The sequence below is a fragment of the Prinia subflava genome, chromosome 8 (assembly GCF_021018805.1).
Source record: "Prinia subflava isolate CZ2003 ecotype Zambia chromosome 8, Cam_Psub_1.2, whole genome shotgun sequence".
Classification (NCBI taxonomy): Eukaryota; Metazoa; Chordata; class Aves; order Passeriformes; family Cisticolidae; genus Prinia; species Prinia subflava.
Genome location: NC_086254.1, coordinates 25,449,619 through 25,470,067, shown reverse-complemented (window position 1 = coordinate 25,470,067; position 20,449 = coordinate 25,449,619). Strand labels below are relative to the sequence as shown.

The 20,449-nt window shown below is 44.3% G+C and overlaps 1 protein-coding gene across 2 annotated transcripts in view; it reads right to left on the bottom strand.

Annotated features, from left to right (window-relative positions):
* The window catches only part of GNAS (GNAS complex locus), a 131,714-nt gene that overhangs the window by 79,278 nt on the left and 31,987 nt on the right, over positions 1-20,449 (bottom strand). The window contains exons 1-2 of one of the 2 annotated variants that reach the window (XM_063404248.1): positions 4,166-4,374; positions 477-549 (exon numbers count right to left, since the gene is read on the bottom strand). In XM_063404248.1, coding sequence (XP_063260318.1) covers positions 477-549; positions 4,166-4,304 — 212 coding nt within the window. In that variant the 5' untranslated portion in view covers positions 4,305-4,374. Of the gene's footprint in view, positions 1-476; positions 550-4,165; positions 4,375-20,449 lie in introns of those variants that run through there. The other variant, XM_063404247.1, reaches the window with a different exon arrangement.

The window sequence follows — 20,449 nt, the reverse complement described above, 5'->3', positions numbered from 1 at the left end:
GCATTTAACACAAACATCTGGACAAGCAAACACAACAAAATATCCGAAATTCAGAGTACCATTTCATTCTGTGAGGACACAGAAAATAAAGCCTTACTTGCTCCAAATAAAGAAAATTGTGCTCATTTTGTACACTGACACAAGGCATGTTTACAGCAATATGAATCAATGTGCTACAGCAGAGGTAAATCAGTGTCAGCCATGTTGTGAAAGAAACTGCAGTTAACCAAGCCACAAAACTCAATCAAATCAGCTCTGCCTTGATGTAAATAATTTTACACTGCCAGATCTTACTTATGATTGGTGCCTGACTTCTTCAGGTTAACGTCTATTAATCTCATCTAAAAATACACATCCAAATTCTAGAGACAGAGAAACAGCAGCAAGAGGAAAATACACAAGATATAAACCAGGAGCACTGACTGCGGCGCAAAGGAGGAAGGTACGTTGTAAAGTGAAAAAGCAAATGCACTTACTCAGCATTAAATCCATTCACGTGCAGGATCCTCATCTGCTTGACTATTGTGCTTTTACCAGATTCACCAGCACCTAGAAAATGAAAGTAAATCAATTTCAGAAGGAAGCATAAATGATTAAGGCACACGCTAGAATATTTTTCTTTGGGGTAAAATTGAGAAAGTTGGGTTTCTCAGTGCAAGAGCGAAAAGTGAAAGAAATAATTGCCACTGGAAACTTCAGTTGTAGCTAAAAATAAATGCCCAGCTCAAGTCATGTGTCAGATCTGAATCTTGGATCATTTCACTGTCCATTTTTTCCAGTGTCAATGTTAAAAGCAGACTACAGTATTTGGAAAAAAAAATGGACAACTGCAACATTTTACAGAGAAGACGACAGGGAACATCACAAATTGGTTGCTTTGTCACTCTGTCTGACAGAGGGAAAGACTGACTGAAGTCCCTATCAAATCAAAGAAATTCTGTTATATCCTTAAAGCATTCTAAGTTTGGCTGCAGTTCATCATCACCCAGTCAAACTCCGTAACTTAAATCACAAGGAGTAAAATATGTAGATACTCACATTTGAAAAAGGAAAGCATCCCTTTAAGCCTCCACCCACAAAGCTACAAAAATCCTCCTCTTATTTGTGTCTTGTAAGCAGCCTCCCACCCTCCCTACATGTTCCAAAATCAACCCTACACACGACGAGAAGCAGAGACCCCCTTTTGTGGCTGCCTGCTCCGAAGAGCCCCCCCTGCAGCTCTCCCCTCCCGTACCTGCAGTGCACAAACCCCACTCCACTTTACTCCAGTTTCCAAAAGGGGATGGATGCTATTTCTGCTGTGCTGCTCGGATGCCAGTGCACAGGGCAGCCCATCTGCCTATAGTACCCGTTTTTCCATGCACGCTGAGCAACTCCAACAGCAGCATTTAATTGAGCTGCTCCACGCTGCCAGATCGGCAGCTTTCTATATAAAGCAAACGTATTTTTTGCAGGAGTAGTATCGTAACGTGGCAAAATTTAGAAAGATTCCCCTTAGCATCTCCTGGCTACTCGTTTATTCCCCTCCTCAGCCTGTGTCTCAGCCACAGGAACCGTAGATCTGTGGCAGAACGGGCAGGGAGGTACAGTTTGTATTTATAGGATGTCAGGCCTCTGCTAGCACACACTGACAGCACAAGCCTCCATTTTGAGCCTCATGTGCAAAACTGTATTTTAGCAGTTACATTTCAAGGTTCATTTTCTCACAAATGCTTTCCCCCTCTGCTTTCTCCCTTCCTTTTTTTCTCCCTCATGAATTCCCAAATGTCCTCCTCTGCTCTCTATAAAACCTGGCTGCACGTTTTGCCACTTTAATCCCAGAGCCTTACTCCTTTTTCCTCTCCTTGCTCACTGGTGTTTTGTAAGCATTTAGAGAGCAGTTTTTATCTACAACTCCATGCTCACGCCACTTCTCCCCTAAGCTGCTATGTTATACCGTACACCCTCTGTCTGATCAGGCACACTGCACCAGGCAATAAACACAGGTGGCTAAACCAACCAAGAATTCGTATCTTGGGATGAGACAGACTGGATCATCTTCATAACCAAGAATTATTCACAAAGGCAGTATCTGCTATAGTCATATGTCCACTTCAAAATTAATAACAACTAAATGTCAGATGTAATACTAAAACACATTTTATATTTTTATGCATTGGGAGCCAAAATCTTTAGTTCCCTTGGTCCAAGAAGGAGGCTGGACAGTTGTTGCATTTGCTATAAACACACAAGGTTTGCTATTGACACACCTGGGCTCTCTGGATGGGATACAACACCAGAGAACCAAGATTATGTATTACATCTATGTTTCTCCATAAGTCTAGCTCTATGTTTGGCTGCTTGTTAAGGCCATATTCCCAACAATAATTACACACACACGTTTAACTTCACCACCAAGGAGAGTTCCATTAATTTCAGCGAGACTGCTCGTGGCAGCGGGGCAAGCACGTGTACAGCAATGGGGCCTACGAGCAGCAGCATAAACCCACTAGAATATTCAGCAGCTCTTCTTTGTTGTTATTTGAATATGATTTGAAAAGATTAAGAACATTTTCCAAGTGCCTGGCTTCTTATTTCACGTGTCCTATAGAGCAAATGTAAGATAATAATAGGGAGATGATATTTTATGTTTTTTACCAGTGAGTCTGAGTTACAGACTATCCTCAATTCATGGCAGAAACTGTAACAGCTGAACTATCACTTTAAAACACACACACAGATGACTTTACTGCCATCAATAATCACAGGCCAATTTTTATTTGCAAGTATCTAAACTATTTTTCAGCCACCAAAACTAAAGAAAACAGAAAGAAAACCCAGGCAAGCCCATCATGTTTCTGTTTGCTGAAATTTTGCCTCTTACGAAAGCAACTCGTCTGATGACAAATAGTTTCTACGTATCTACGTAATGTTCAGCCTGAAATCTGGAAGTCCAAGACATTTCCCAAGAGCTGAAGTCCAAATTACCCTGCTAAAAGATTTCTGCTGAAGCCCTGGCAGGCTCCTCAGTGCTGCAGGTGCTGCTGTAGTTCCAGTCATTCTCCATTTATACTAAGTCACTTTCTTCAAATGAGTACTTCAAAGATTTTACTGGTGATAGTAAGCTTCCAAATTCACCGCCTTCAAAAAAATTTTTTTTTTCTTCCCCCTTCAATTAGGGTTTTTTCTCCCCAAAACTGAGTCAGCTCGGCGAGGCCTAGCCTGTGCTCCACGCTCCAGCCCTGCAGAACGTGCACAGGCAGTCCCTCGGCGTGACCAAAACAACCCACGGCTCGTAACTGATCCTAACACACTACTTCAAATTACTCTGCAATAATGAGCCTGACAAACACTCGCTTCTCCTCTCCGATATCGATATTTGGACCTTTCCGTTCCCTGAAAGCCACAGCCCGCATTTGTAAACGTCTCTCCTGAAAAACACGAGCAGGTAGCGCACAGGAGCGGCTGGAGCAGCACCTGGAGCGGGCTGTGCCAGCGCTGCGAGCGCGGTACCTCAATTCCTGGTGCGACAGCGGACGGTGCGAGCCCGCCGGGGCCGGGGCCGTGCCCGCCCGGCCCTGCGCTGCTCCGCGGCCCAACGCGGCCGCGCTTCCCTCCGGGACCGACATCCTCCCTCCGTTTCCCCCAAACGATTCCCCGACTTCCTCCCTTCCTCTTCCTCCTCTCCCCGGCCTGGCCGCACGTCCCTCGGCACCCCGGCCCCGGCGCGGGGAGCGGTGTCCGGCCCTCCCGCGCTCGCCGCGCCGCTCCCCCGCGGCCGCTGTCACTGCCCTGCCCTGTTTATCTGCCCGGCTCCCCGCGGGCCCCTCGCCGCGGCATCCCCGGCCCCCTCCCCACGCCCGCCCGAGGCCCGCTGCCGCCCCGGCGGCGGGCGCTGCCCCGCGGGCGGAGAGCGGCCCCGCTCCGCCGCTCCGTACCTGCCCCGGCCCCTCCCGTGGCGCCCCGGGCGCTGCCCGAGCCCTCCCCGCAGCTCCCCCGCACCGCGCCGGTCCCCCCGGCGGCCCCGGCCCCGCCGCCCCGGGCGCTGCTATAGCGGATCCCCGCGGCCCCGGGTGGGCCCTGCGGCTCCGCTCCCCCCCCCGGCCCCACCTCTCTCCCCCGGCCTCGCCGTGCCCGGGCTGGGGCCGCTGCCCCGGCGGGGAGGGGACGGCCCGCGACCCCTTACCCAGCAGGAGGAGCCGGTGCGTGGCCCTATAGACCTGCTTGTCCTTCTGCAGCTGCTTCTCGATCTTCTTGTTGGCCTCCCGCTGCGCCTTCTCCTCGTTGCGCTGATCCTCCGTCTTGCTGTTCCCTAAACAGCCCATCTTGGGGAGGGGAAGGCAGGGACGCGGGGCGAGGGGACGGGAGGCGGCCGGGGCTGCCGGGGGGAGGGAGGGAGGGAGGCACTCCCGGGCTCCCTTCTTCTTCTTCTTCTTCCTCCTCCTCCTCCTCCTCCTCCTCCTCCTCCCCCCCTACTCGCTGCTGTGGCGGCCGCTGCCCAGAGCCAGAGACATGGAGAGCGCCGAGCCCGAAGCCAGCCGAGGGGGGGCCGATAGCGATGACTTTGCTGCCGCTCCGCCGGGCCTCCTCCCCGGCAGCTGCAGCTGCCTCTCCTCCCCCGCCCCCCGCCGATCCCCTCGGCGCACCTTTCCCGGGGGGTGCGGAGCGATCCGCGGGGATCTCCGCGCCCCGGCCGGGCCGCCGGCTCCTCTAGAGGCAGCAGAAATCGCCCCCCCCGCGCCGCACGCACAGGAACAAATCCAGCTTCAGTGCCACCCCCAAAAAAATAATAATCCTCTTTAGATCCAAAGGCACGGGCTCCAGGCGCGGAAACCTCCCCAAATCCTCGGCGGGGAGGATCGGGAAACGTCTCTTCCTCGCCTCTCCCCCCTCGCCGCGGGGGTCACGCAGCCCCGGTCCCTTCTCTCGCCGGCCGCCGCAGCTCCTCGCCCTCCGGCCGCCGCGGGTCCTTCCTCCCGCACTGGGGCGGGGGGGTCCAAGCCAAACCCCCCCTTTTTTCTCCTTTTTTTTTTTTTTTTTTGTCCTCCCCTCTCCTTGCTGCTGCTCTTTTCACGTGCGGTTTCCAGGCGGCTGAATCCTCTCGGCGAGAAGAAAATACAAAATAAAATTTAAAAAAAAAAAATTAAAAAAAAAAAAAAATAGCGCCCGTTTGCTCTGTGCCCCGAGCAGAACCTGTCCCCTCACGGGCGGATTTTTCCCTGTCTTATTTTTCCTGCTCTCTCCCGCATTTTTTTTTCCTCCTTTTTTTTTTTTTTTTTTTTTCTCCTTTCCTTTTTTTTTTTTTTTTTTTCCCTTCCCCTATTGAGCGGCTCCGCGGCGGCGGAGCGCGGGGTGGGGCGAGCGGGCCCACACTGCACGCCGGGAGCGAGCGGGGCCGCTCACATGATGCCCGCGTCACCCGCGCCGCCGCCGGCGCCCTCTTCGAACCGGCCCCGGAGCCTCCGCGGAGCCCCCGAGCCGCGGCACCGCCCGCCCCCCGCCCCGCGGCACCGCGGCACCGCGGCTGGGCTTGCGGCTAACAGGATGGGGAATAAATTGTAAGGGGGTCGTGCCCCGTCGACGCTCGGAAATAATTTGTGTGGAAGAGTTATGGTGCTGAAGGGTTTGTGGCTGGTTTTTTGGGGTGGGTGCTCGCTCGCACCCCGCGATTCGCCGGGGTGCATCACTGCCCGTCCCTGTTGTCCATTCGTGCCCATCCCAGCCAGGACCGGGGGTTCAAGGTACCAGGGGTGCTCTCTGCACTAGCAGAGTACCGCTGGATGCACACACACACCTGCTTCTACGTATGGTTTTACCCCTTGTCTAGCTCCATTTTCTTCTCTAAAATATGTTTTGGAAACCTCATTGCAAAAATTACACAACTTATCAGTTACCCGAGGAAAATAAAGGTTGGCGCTTTGTTCTTTGTATAACCCATTTCCCTAAAACACACAGGTAGTTTTCTCTGTGCACGCACCCCCACACGAGTTAGTAAAATGTCCTTTACTATACAAATATTATTTACCCTCATTTGCAAAATTCGATTATCTACCACACTGTTCCCACGAACACACCTTCTTACATCATCCAGTTACTATATTTAGAAACACCCACAGTAAAATAATTATGTGAATAGAGCAAACAACTAGGAGGTCACAGTTAATGTCACCAAATACATCTGTTGAGCTGTCCTTGCTGGAAGAGGGGAGGACCTCAGGAGAAACAGGGAACATCACAGTCACTATTTTTAAGTGCCACAGAACCTAGAGTTCTGGAGTCATGAGAGACACTTACTGGTGTCTGTAGAGCAGTTTAAAAAGGTCTTAGAGAAATTTGGCTCAGCAATGCCCAGATTCATCTGAAGCAGAGGTGGCAATAATTCCTTATATCTTTTATAGGTTATTTATTTGTATAGTTTCCATGTAATACACAATATTAAAATATATTTTAAATGTGGAGTTTACAAGGCATAAAGGACTCAGAAAAGCAGACTTTGGACTGAAAATTAGAAAAGCTCATCATTTTTTTAATGGTTTTATATATGAAGAGACTCCAGGCTTTACGTCCCAGCTGGAAGGAAGGGAGCCCATCTCAAGCTCCAAACATGAAGGAATACACAAACAAGATAAAAGTTATTGCTGGAGATATACAAAAGGCTAAAATCTTGGTGAACGGTGTCTGTACAGGGAAATGGGAACCAAAGCATCCGTGGACAAGGGAGTCGTGGCTGTGTAAATGCAGTTTTCCAGCAGTGCACACCCATCCCTTCCCAAACAGAAACTGGGACAGGCTCTGCGGGGTTAGACTCCCTCAGGAATCACTGTAGATACCTTGTGCCTCTGTCTTTAGCAAAGCATGAGGTAGCTGAAAAACAAAAACATGCTCAGCTAATTCACAAAGCTCCCAGTTACTGACAACACAATTAAGACTTAGCTTCTCGTATTACAAGTGTTACTAAGGTGTGAAAGTGTCAAAAGCTACATGAAACAAAAAGGAAACTCCCACAATTGTGTAACCTATCAACGATTACAGATTGTTTTTTCTTTCTCAAATAGACAGGGCTCAGGACATCAGGGACCACCCGCACTTCACCATCCCAGGGAACTGCCAGGAGTTTATTCAGTGCTGTCCTGATTAGAAGCCCATCGTTTGAAGAGTGAGCATACCAACACATTAGCTGTTCTCACTCTTTTCTCATTTGTTTAAATAACGAAATGCTGCTAATGTGCCTTTAGAATAAATTGTGTTTCTTATTGGAACTAGTTCCATTAGCTTCCATCTTGTAAAAATCCATGAACTTGAGTTTCACGAGACTGCTGCCATCAGAAGGGTAAGTGCAGGCACAAGCTGACCCCTGACTCACCATAAAATTAAATCTCACCTCTGAAGAACCTCCAGCCTTAGCAGCAAATACTGCAAAGATAAAATAACTATATGTATGGGCATAGTGCCTCTGTGATAAAGCCTAACTATTTGAAGCTTGAAAACAGGGTATTAAAGGACACTGCTGCATGTAAATGAAAATTGTTTTCCAAAAAGTAAGGTAACAAGAACGTGGAAATGGCTGTAAAAGGACATCAGAAGACTTATGGCTATTGACTCAATCCTGCACTAATTAAATTAATGGGAAATACAAGGTTGCACACAGAAGATTGTGAGCATTGCATACTTACAGATTAAATTCAGATTCACTGATATTCCTTCTGTGCTTGAATATAACACTTTAAATAGAATAGAGGCTGTTGTTTTTTTATTTTTCAGTCTAAACGCAAAGATTCTGACACACCAGCACACATTTCAGGGCAAGGATTTCACAAAAAAACAGGGGGTTTGGCAATGTGAAACAATATTCTGCTGTTTTCGCTTCTCAAACCAGAAAAGATCTCACAAGGAGAGGTAGCAGAATAATTATAAGCAACAATATTTCAGTGGAATATTTGGGAGAAAAGGAGGATGTATAAAAATTCCTTGTATCTGTAATCCATTTCAGTCCACTTAATGGCTTTAGTTAATGGATTTTTAGTCCTATTGACCTAATTTCTATTACATCTTTATGAAAATCATCAGGTCTCCTAATTTTATTGATTTCTTTTTTGAAAGAGGAATTTTATTGCAATTATTTTCTCCACTTTCCCTCCACAGCTTTTGTCCCAAAATGTACTCTCTGGTGCCTAAAACTAAAGAAGGATTTGTAACAATATCTTAATCCTGTAAATAAATCTGAACTTGAAAGTAGAAGCAGACTATCAATAGCAGTAGGAGAGAGAACTTGTTGAAAAGTTCACATCTTTTATGCTTCCCCCACCCTATACACATGAACTTCTGACCTTTTAAGATTCATATGTAAGACCTGTTGATATAATCACTCAAGAGGACTTCAAGAAAAATACTATATTTTTCCTATTTTAATCTATTTACTTTATATCTGACAGACATGTTACATGTATTTCAATGCATTTTTCTTGTGGTAGTCTCCCTTCATGTGAATATCCATGAGCATATTCACACTTGTATAGGTAAAAGACAAATAGATACCGTAAAATTAGCTATAATATTCACAAACATTGGCTGGAATTGAAAATGCAAGACTTGGTTTTGGAGAAACTATTGCCTTAACAGAGTAGATTCTGAGTCTGTTGAAAAAAGGCTTTTCAGACAAGTATTTCATGTTGTTCTGTTCTTTTATCTTTTTAACTAAATGGATAAAATCTTCTGCTCTGATGTTGCATCAGTTTTATTCTTAAATGACCAGAGTCAAGCTCTGAATTCATTTGAGTTACTCCTTGTATTTACAGCTGATTATGAGACCCAGATCAGATGCCCATCTTACCCCACAGCTTCCTCCCAAGCCCTCCAGGTGACAAACACCCTTATTTCCTATGGCAAATAATTCACATTTGTCAGTGAGCTGAAGGCACTGAGCACTTGGGTGCCTCCAGTGAAGAAGAACGGGTTAACCAATTTTCAGATGGGATAATTGTGCAGTTCCTTACGGGCTCTCGCTGTCCACAGCGAATGTGACCTCGTAAACTTTTGGCTGTGAACTGTGGGGGTGGAGTTGTGACCAAGCCAATGTGCTCATTTTGGAAGAGAAGACACAGACACATCTCGCTCCAGCATCCCTCAGCAACGGGACTGAGATGGCCCTGCAGCCTCTGAGGAGGGTCAGCCTTCCTCCCCTGGAATAGCCTGCACTCCAGTTCCTACCACGGCTCAGGAGACACAGCAGAGAGGACAAAATCTGTAAAAGTGACTGCATTGATCTAATTGTGCAATTTCCTTTGTTTCTGTTTGTAGGAAATAGCATATTTCGAGCAAGGCTTTTCCATGGAAGGACACAGAGCTCGGTTAACCTGGGGGACACGTGAAATAAATGGTTTTTATAGCAACACCTGGATTTTTGTTAAGGAGCCTACATTTCCCCGTGCTTCATTTTGCTGTGCTACAAAGTTGGAACTGACCTTCCTCTTTTAAAAGCAGAGATTAACTCTGGAACAGATTGACTCTTTCAGTTAAAGTACATTTTTTAATAGCACACACTGTATATTTTTGTGTATGGGTACCTCTCTGACTTGAAGTTAGTTAAATTAGGGTCTCCATCCTGGAATGGTAAGTTGATATCAAACTTATCAACCTCAACGTATTTAATCCCCAGTAAACTTAATCTTTTAGTTACAGATAAAGATTAATTAAGGTTCTGATTTAGACTTAGATCAGTGGGGTTTTTTTCATCTAAGAAAAACTGCCATGGCCTCTTGCAGTGACTCAGGTCTGCTGCTCATGTTTTCCTTAGATGGAGCCATCCTCCACGAGCTATCGAGCTATCATCCTGAAAATCCTTTGGACTCTGCGAAGAACGAAACGTGGTGATAAAAAGGGAGACGGTTTCAAAGTCTCCAAATTACCCTTTGACCCGCTGAACAAGGAACCCTTGAGTAATCTCAAACCCGTTTAAAGGAGAAACAAACAAATTAAAGCCAAACAATAATCTAAAAACGAAAACCGAAGCAAACAGATTGGAATTGGAGCAAGAATTCAATGTGAGGTTTTTTATAATCTGTTTCCTTTCTGGGGGCCAGAACAAAAATCACTTTAAAAAGCATTCAGAGGTAAACAAGGTAGGAAATGCAGCCATTAGCAATCAAACCCTGGGAGGGCAAAGCAGGATCCTCACGTGAAAGGACAAGTTTGTCTGTCAGATGGCAAGGAGTGAGTGCAATGAAACGAGCATTGTCAGGGAGGAATTAATGCACTACTAATGTATTCAATAAAGAACAAACACAAAACACTTAACTACAGATACTCCAAAACAAACAGAATGAAAAGGAGATATTTCCCTCCCTGGCAAAGAAGAAGAATTTTTCCATACAGAAATTCTAAACTTGAGAGGGATTTTTGTTTTGTTTTTAAATAAAAACAAGCCCAAAGTCTACTAATAGAATTAACCAAGATCTTCCTTTAAACAAAAAAAACCCCTTGTCTCCCTCCTTTCACTTCGAGGCTTTCCCTCAGAAACATTAAAAAGAGACTTTAAGGAACTCAGGAATTATGGAAATAACACACTGAGTAAGAGCTTTTCACTTAGTAGCTTTTCTTATTTTCATGTAGTTCTTTTTCTCGATATTTCTTGTCACTTCTCATACGTTCTGCACTGCCCTTTATTAAAAAAGAAAAAAACCCTCTTATGTAACAGAAGTAGCAGCACATCCTAGCTCTCCACATAACACATATGGAATGCCGATTTAAAAAAAAAATTGGAACAAGTCCTTTCTCATATTTAGTTTCAGTATTTGTCAACATTCACTGCAGACCTACCCCTGACTGCAAACTTTTTCTGTATAAAGAACTATTCTGCTTTAATCCTTGTTTCGTTTGGGTCACAAAGCCCAGGGAGGCAGTTGTGGCAGAGGCTGTTTTCTAAATACTGGGTATAGTTAATTCCTGCAAAGAAGCACGAAATTCCCAAGCTTTCCTCCTGCCTGGGGTGAGCAGAGGAGAGGAGGCTCCTGCCCTCACCTCCCCAGCTCCCACTGGAGCAGGGTGGCAGCAGGGGCTGAGCCTGACCCAGCCTGACTCCGGGAGCACGGTGAGCCATCCCTCCACGCCAATATTATTTATTACTGACACTGCATTCTCATTTTATGGTGCATAACAGGAAAGGGAATAAGAGGATTGTTAAAATAGTTCTTGCTAAGTTGTCACACAGGTTTTAATGTGCTGTAAACATTCCTCTCCTTCTTTAACATTTTTTAAATAGGATGACGTCCAGGCTTTCATGCTCAAAATAACTTTACATTTTAGTGCTAGCAAACCACAATGCTCTCAATACCAGCAGCTATTAGAGACGATCTGCAAAGAAAACAGGACTGTGATTTTGCTACTCTGTCTGGCATTGCTAAAGGCCTAAAAGTATCCCTTTTGAAAAAGGGTATTTTCTCCCATCTTCTTCTTTAGATGAAAAAAACGTTAAGTCTAGGTCCTAAGATTACATACTGACACAGTTAGAGAATAGGGGTCTTTTGTACCCTGTTTTTCCTGGAAGAATCTGTCTGTCTGGCAAGCTAACAGCACCATTACATCTTAAGTGCCTTGATGTTAAATTTGAGTGCCCCACATGCCCTAGGGCAGTTGCAGAATTTAGACCCTTTTTGCAGTGAAAAAGTCTTTCTGGTAGTTTGGGGCTTTTTTATGTCTGTTAGATTTTAGAAATATATATGAACCAACTGATTGTCTGCAAGGCTTTAAGGTGCATGATGAAAGGTTTCCCTTGCTGCTTTATCTCAGGCAAAGCCAGGAAAGACATCCATGGCCAGGGCTGTGGGAAGCAGGCAGAAGCTGGGTCACAACCTGTGGTCCAACACTGGATTTTGTCTCTGCCACATTAAAACCAGCAGAGGTGAAGGATTATTCCCTTCTGTGGACCCAGCTGGGGGATGATCAGACCTGTCTGAACACTCACAAACTGCGAATGGAGACAAGATGAGCATGAGGATCAAACAGGGGGACAGGATCCAGGAGACCTCATCTGCTGCAGATGGTTCAGTCCAGCACGGCCACGGATCCGTGGGTGACCTTGGACGAGCCACTTCCCTTTTTTGTGCCTCTTTGTCCAGCTATCTTTTATCTGCCTCTCTCTTACAGGTTGAGAGCTGTTTGCTTCCGACATGTCTGCACAGCACTGAGAACCAAGGGGCCCTGGTCTCACTGCTGACCTTTAAGCCCTTCTGCTACATGTTTCATCATCAAATAATTATTCAAAAAGGAAGAGGGTTCTTTTACTGGTCTGTCTTCCTTTTCTTAACACCTCTTAAACTCAGACATTTTCAGCAACATTTCATGAAAAAAAAATAGGCTCTATTCAAAACCTTAATGCTGTTTTTCTCAAATGAAAATGGTGAGAAAGCTGCTAGTACTCTGTCAAGTCCTTCTCCCACAGGCCCTCCAGCAAAACCAGGGAAAGCTAGAACCACCATGCTTGCTACATTCATAGTACCAGACAAAGATACTTTTTATTTTGAAAAAAATAATTAAAAACAAAATAAGCTGCACACTTCTCAGTCTTTCTTTGCCCACCAGGACAGGAACCCACCAGGACAGGAACCCAGTGCCGTGTTCTTCCACGGGTCACTCCCCGTTTGCTTTATGCTCTCTGGTGTTACAATAACGAATTTGTTTTTCCACTGCTCCCTTGTCTAACTGTGACCTGTTCCCTTCTGAAGCAATCGGCTTTTTACAGCTCCGTCTCCGCTGTGCAAACACAGAACGAGCACGGCCGAGCCCCCGGAGCTCTGGGCCAGGAGCTCCCTCAGCCCTGGACCCGCTCCGGAGTCATCCCCAGAGAAGGAGCTCCCCAAAACCCCCCCTGCTCACAGAGAGCCTCCTCCCTCTGCTCAGAGGGGTCACAGCCACGCCAGCATTCCCACGTTTGAGGGAAAGGCCGTGGAACGTGCAGGGAACCAAGGATGCTGCAGGGATTTGGTGGCTTTGAGCCTGCTGCCAGCACCTCTGCAGCCCCACAAAACACAGGAGTGGCTGTAACCCACCCTGCCCTCAGCCCCAGCCCTGGGTGACAGCCAGGGGACTCCTGTCCCCTCCACCCTGTGCCATGGGGCACCTGGGCTTTGCTGGATCCCCCAGCCCTGGCAGTCCCTGAAGGCAGGGCCCTCCTGCACTTCACACTCTATATATAAAATACACAGCTGTACAGTGAGCCTGAAACATTCTTTCTGTACTGAAGGATATATATACTAACTCCATGCATGGGAGAGTTAAGGAAGATTTGTCCAAGGAAATACTTCCAGAGGAAGTGCTGGGCAGCCACATTATTTGTTTTATTTAAAATGATTTCAGGCTTGATAATGTCTCTTTATCAAAACTACACATGTGCTGAGCATGCACAGTGCTGTGAGTTGTGAGCCATACAGGAAGGGGTGGATTTAATTTATTTCTTTATTATGAATATTGTGGTGCTGTAAGGAGAATCCTGGCCGACAGTGTGAAATAAAGCAAAACTTTCAGAGGATATTTTGGGAGCTGAAGTTCCTGTGCTGCCTTTTCAAATTCAGTCTTAAATTCTGTATTCCTAATCCTCTTTTCTGTCTGGACCATCTCATAAATGGACATGTATATTATTACAATGCTGAGCAAGTACCTCCTAACATTTGCCATTAATACTCATTTGAAAGAAAAATGGAGTTTCAGTTTCCTGGTTTTCCTTCCCTCGAGTGAGGAGACCAGTGAGGGAGTTTATAAATTCACAATTCTGGCAGGCAAAAGGGACCAATGCAATCGTGACACACACCAAAAATAGTTCTCCGTGAAAATGATAACCACGTTTCATTTTACAAACACAGTTTTGGCTATAAGGTTTGTTTACATTTATTTGGTATCATACCCTCAGTGGTGGATCAAAGCACTCTGAACCCAGCTGAGAGACAATGGCCTGAAGCAGAAAGAACCACCATGACCAGCACACACCATCTTTCAGCACAGAAATAAAAAGAACTGATTCTTCTCCAACCTAAAAGCTGGTTTGGAAGAAAGAAAGCAGGCTAGAAAGATTTGACTTCTGACTCTCTGTGGGTCAGTGTGGGCTGCACTGGAGGGAAGGCAGGAAGAGCTGCTGGGTGTAGGGACAGTGACCCAATCCAAGACACACCAGCCACGAGATCAAACTGGGCAGCAGCAACTGGCAAGAATGCTCTTTTTCAGTGATGTGTATATGCTTACAACTGCTCAAAAGTAAAGTTAAAAAGGCTAAGAAATTCCTTCCCAAGGATGAAGAAAAGAGTTCCTGTTACCAGAGAGTTGAAACTGAGTTTATATCATGGAATTAAGAATGTGAAGTGCTGAAGCAGTGCTTCCACCAGCTAAAAAATGGACTGTAGGATCTCCCTGCTCCAAAGAGTGTCCTCAAGCAGGTCTGTTTATGGAAGCATCAATATGAAGTCTGCAATGACCAGGTGAGAGGTGGCAGAAGGACAGAGGTTCACTGGCAAACACTCCAAACTGATCTGCATAAAGAAAAGATGGAATAAGACATGACAGAAACAACCTACCATGGCTCGAGACCTCCTGCCCTAACAACAATTATGTCATTGTTTCAGTCTCTTAATACCCAAGAAACCTTTTTATTGCATCAAGTTCTCGTGTCTAGACAGATACACATCACAGAATGAATCACTACCTTTGAAGACCCAGCTGAAGAGCACCTCATGATGGAAAGCCACTATCTGGGCACATCAGCACTTGGAGAACAATTTTCTGGAGACAGGTTTTTGAGTACGTTTCAGTAAGGTTAACGATCTGTGAGAAACTCTGGTTTTCCAACAGTGTCCTTAAAGGGCTGATAAGAAAGCAATAAAGGCTTAGTAAAGGAACCTCTTAAACACAGAGTCCAAAGTCTTCAAAAATACCCCAACTTTGCCTGTCCAAAACAATTAAAAAGCTAACAAAAATGCATAAGCAAGGCAAAAAAACATGGAAAAAACCAAACAGGCTCAAATTAATCTCTTAGCCTGATTATGCCTTTCCTAGCAACAATGATTCTGCCTCTCTCTGTCTAGAAAGTTTTACTTCTTTGTGAGACAGCGCCTATTCCCTAAATAATTGGAATCCCTCTTCTTCCCCTTTGCTTTGGCTTCAAAGATTCTTTTTTTTTTGTTCCTTTCCAGACCTGCTCATCTGTTTCTCTGCAAAACAGTCACATCTCACAGAATTCTTTCCCTCAGTTGCTCTGGATGATTCCCAGCTTTCTCATTTGTCCTCTTGGAGGTGCTCCCCTCCCTGGCAAGGACACAGGGCATCTCCAACATTAAACCTGTATTTTAATTCAGCACAGATGTTACAGCACAGTGCAAAGGATTTGGTTAAGGTGAAGGTGTTCTCAAAAATTGTGTTCTCAAAACCACAGTTTGACTCACATATGCCCCCAAACAATCACACATTAGCAATTATAATGATCTTTAATTAAAAAAAGAAATATGTTGCTGCTCTTACAGATAAGGATCTATAGAAATACTTGTATAGGTGCCATGAAATTTTATTTTTCAAACTACATTTCAGTGAGGGATTTTTTAACTACCTTGCCTGCATTACTCGAATTCTACTCTAAAACAAACTTCTTTGAAGTTTTCTTATTAAAAAAGCTACAAAAATAAGCAGTTTGAAATATTTTTCTATGAACTACCTGATCTACTTAAGTAGTAAAAAGTTAACTTCAACGCAAGCCATTCCACTTGAAAAAAGCAATGAAAAAGCAGTAGATTCACCCATCTCGCCCCACATTTTCTCTACATTTCATCTAACCTATGATTGTTCTAATTTTTCATGGTAAAGGCTTCTGAGTGTTTTTAGCCTGCAGACTTTGGCTTTTATACTGGAAAATCTGTTACATAAATGTCACTTTCATTTATATCTTCAAGATATAACAAAGTCATTAATGCAGTTGATTCCTAAGAAAACTTATATTTTAGAAACTTCTCCTAGCTCTGGTACTGCATAAACACATCTAATGCAGAGCATGAGAAAATGATACCTTGGAGATGCTACACATTTTAAATCAGGAGTAGAAGGTAAATTCTCACTCTTCTTGATATGAATACCAGTTGTCAATGCTACATTTTGTTCCCAGAGAGCCACGATCTGCTGACTACATTTTGTAGCTGCACTCACATTATTCTGTAGAGAGTTGTGGCTTGGATCCTAAGGTCTTACAAGATGAGAATCTGGGGTTGGATGCCACGGCACTAAAATTGCTCCTCAGGAGATTCCATCGCTGCCGAAACCAGAACCCAAAAAAAACCTTCCCCTCCTGGTTTTTCATCCTGCTCAACACCAAATATTGGAATCAAGTTAAGATCTCCGAACTAACAGATCTGGCCTCTTGCCATGTGCCATATTAAGATGCCATGTTTAGCTCCTCATTCCCTAATAATCAGACATTTACCCTGTTCCCTCCAGCCCTTTCATCTGCTTCCAGTGTGCTGCCAACCAAGATGTCTTTCACTCTTCTCTCTCCCATTTCTCGTTGCTGTTTTACACACAATTAGCGCTGCTATCCCATGGCACTGGAAAAGGGACTGTTGTGCTCCCTCTGCTGCCTGCTGGGCTCTGCAGCAACACGGCAAGAGGTGCTGAGGAACCAGGAGTTCTCCTTCCTGGCAGAAGGAATTACTATAATGAGAAAACTCACGTTGTTACATGTATGAAACCCAAAAATGCCAAGCAGGGAAACCTCCTCCTATATTCTCTACATATCTCTTGTGTGGCTTGCAAGGAGCTGAGAGCCTCCTGCCAGAGCCCCTCAGGAAGACCAAGAGTGGGGAGAAAAGCACACAAAAGGATGGGATAACTCTGTCTGCCTTTGGTTCCTGGGCATTGCTCATGGGAAGAGGGCCAGGCAGTTTCTCAAGGCTGGTGGCAATGCTGGTGTCACACGGTCCTTGACACCGCTACCGCAGCGGCAGTCGCTGCGAGGGGACGGTGCACAACTCCTCGTGCAAGGTTTGATCACAAACTCCTCCTCATTCCATCGGGGAGGCTGCTGTCAGGGCTAAGGGTATGGAGAAGGACTGTGGACAGCCAATTATCTAAAGAATTCTCTCGAAACCTTAACAACGTGGAGCACTCTGTCCCTCTGCTTCAGTGCCCGCAGCCCGGGCGCTGTGTCTGTCCTTCCCATGGGTGATTCAGCAGCAAAGAATATTTACTGTTATTTAACAATGCAGTGGTCTACAGACATAACTTATGACTCAACACAAAACACACTGGGTGCAGACCTTCTAAAGAAATGATCAACAGATTGTGTCTTGGGTTAAAAAAAAAAAAAAGAAGGAAATATTTTATTTATTTGAGGATCATACGTGAATAAAATGGATGGAGTGGAAGATACCTTCATGCTGTTTTTAGAAACTACAGTCTTGGTTGGTTGAATATTTTTAGAAGTAATTAATATTTAGGGTATTATGAATTAAGTGAAAGGTTCACTGGATTCTGTCTGAAACTTCTAAAAAATAAGCCTTCAAGTCTTTGTTTATGTTGGCAAGCAACCCGGCTGGGTATAAAAGCCAAAGGTATGATTGACTACCTCACATATTTTACAACTGTTACACTAAATAGGTATTTCAGAATTTACATCCTTACAGAAGGATCCTTAAATAGACTTTCTTACAGTGCTTAAAACAAACATACTTTAGGACATACTTCCTGTTCCATTATAGTATTTAATATACTTTAAAAAATAAGTTTACTTTTCCTTCAACAAAGATCCAAAAATTCAACTTTAAGGGTACAAAAATCCCAGAAACCTATCTCACTGGTTTTAACTTACTGAAATTGTTTAATGAATACTCACAAATCCTTAAAAGAAAAAACATCAGAAGTAGTGAAGCCTTTCAAACACCTTAGTATGTGTGCATTTAGCACTTAAACACAAAAGGCACGTCTGCATATTGCTCAGAATGGAAAACTCCTACAACTGAAACTCAAATAATAATTAAACCCCAGATCATTGATTAGATGTGCCTGTTACAAACACTGAAAAAGATGATACTGACAGTTCCTTCTACTTCCTTTAGCTTTGTGTGGGGAAAATTCCCAGTGCAAATTCATGCAAAGGGATGCAAACTGATTTTTTGATAGTGTTTAATATTCATCACTATCTTTCAGAGTTGATAAATGGCTTTTATAGGACCTGTAGTTAGGGTTGTGTATCAGTCTGGCACTGGGAAAATCAGTGGCAGTGAGTGAGGCAGCTTTTAATGACACAAATTACTTTATTCGTGTTTTCTGAATTTCCAGGTGAGCAAACCAATGTCCCACCACTGCTCACCATTCCCATTTATTTTCTGCATCGCACACACCCCCTTAATCCTCCCCAGGGGCTTTGCAGCAGCTCTGGAACTCTCTTAGTGTTTCTTACCAAGAACATGGATGTCCTTCCTCCTCCCCACTAACAGCACTTTTCATTTATACAGGGGAAACAAAGCAGGTTTCTGCAGCAAAGGAAAAATAAGTATACAGTGATCCAAACCCTCAGCAGTGAAAGGAATCTCCCCCAGTGCTTAATTTGGGAGGAAAGGCTGGGGTATTGCAGAACTGGTCAGAGCTGGAGAGGTTGGTGGCATCCTGCAGGAGCCCAGTTCTGCAACAACTGAATAATTAATCGTATTTTAATTAGAAGCCAGTCATGGCTTCTGCTTTAACTTGATCCACTCAAAGGTACTTACAGTTCTGGGAACTAAGTTCAGCTTATTAAACAAACCATTTTTCTGCAATTTTTTTTTTCTGTGATGTATGATACAACTTCTTCAGACACCGTTTTGGGAAGGAACCAGATAAGAAGTTGATACTCAGGGGAATAGTTTCCACACAGGGAGACCAGATTTCAGAAGGTCCAGATTCAGGTACATCTCAACCAGGACATCCAGCTGAACCCCTGAGGTGACTCTATCTGCCACACCTACAACAAAAGGCTCTCACTGGGAACTTGGCTGTATTTTTAGATAATTCTAAAGAAAATACACAACATTTTACTTTAAAACAGGGCACACGTGGCTCTGGAACACAAGGCTACGGATGCACCGGTTCACGCAGGAATTCGTGTCCCTGCTCCCTGTGCTGCAGCACACACCAGATTTCTGGAGTTGTATTTCAGCCTTTCAAGCTCTTTCCCTGGATTCAGAGAGGGGAGGGAGAGGGTTTAGGATTGTTCCTCCTTTTGTTTGCGTATTTCAGAAAAGCACCCACAAATGGACCCTTACAAAGATATGTACTCGGGAAGCTCACACGCTATGCATGAATAATATTAGCACACAGCAAATTAAAATTAGCAAAAAATGCTAATGCTGTATATTTATATTATGGGTATTACATTAAAACAAAAAAGCATTTGCCAGCAGGCACAAAAAATCTTGTTACTTCAAAGCACTGCTGAACATTCACTGATTGCAGTTGTTCTGAGTTTTTCAGCTTTTCATTCCCTTTTTTTTACTTAGCACTAACATTTTAACTCAAATCCCTGTGAGCAGTCAGCTGTGCTTTCTTTCTCTCTAACAATCACTACAAATTTTCTAACTCAAGCAGTACAGAATCCATCTCGTGTTATTTTTACATCTGTCAGGAGAAGATTCTAATAAAAATTGCATGTATATGAATATGTCTAATCTTGGAATAAAGATTTATCTACAACTGTGAGCACGCAGAGTCCATCCAGAGGGGATTCAGTGTTCCCTCAACCACCCAGGAAACGCACACCAAGGTTCACACCCAGGTTCTGTGTAAGAAATTCTACAGAAATCTGCTTTATTCACAAGTATTCTTCTGTTTTAGTTGTGTCTCACGTGAAAACATTCTTTCTGTGGCTCTCACCATTTTCAGAATAAAGAACCCCAAATTAATTGCAAAACCCATGAGCATTCACTGTAAATCAACAAACTATGTACAACTTAGCCTATACAGTGTCCAGCCCAAAAACCACAAACCGCTCTGAGCTTTTTTTTTCCTTTCTTTCTTTTTTTTATTTTGCCATCTATCTTTTGCAAAGCTGTCGTCTTCTGCTTTCTTGCAAATTCATGCTTTTCAGGGGGCTCTTGTTTCTGCTGCCTTCTCAGATTACAATTTCTTTTGTGTTAATTAAGCTGAAAAATTGAAAGAATGTCGCTGACTCTACAAAGAACACAAAACAGGCTTGCTTGAGGAGCTAAAAATAGATCGCTCTGTTCGGAAGACAGACGACTCAGTCTTCAAACTATTTGTACAATGTGAATTAATTGCAGATGGCCAATTCATTTATTTAGACCTCTGTGACAGAAATGAAAGTGCTACTGCGATGATTATACATCTGCAGAAAGCTCCTTTCAGGTACTTGGGACTAATGAAAAACCGGGAGGCAGCACTTTGTTATTTTCTGGAAGTCAGTTTGTCAAAAGAAGTTTTCTGATGTGATTCTCCCTCTGCTGCCTCCCGGCCC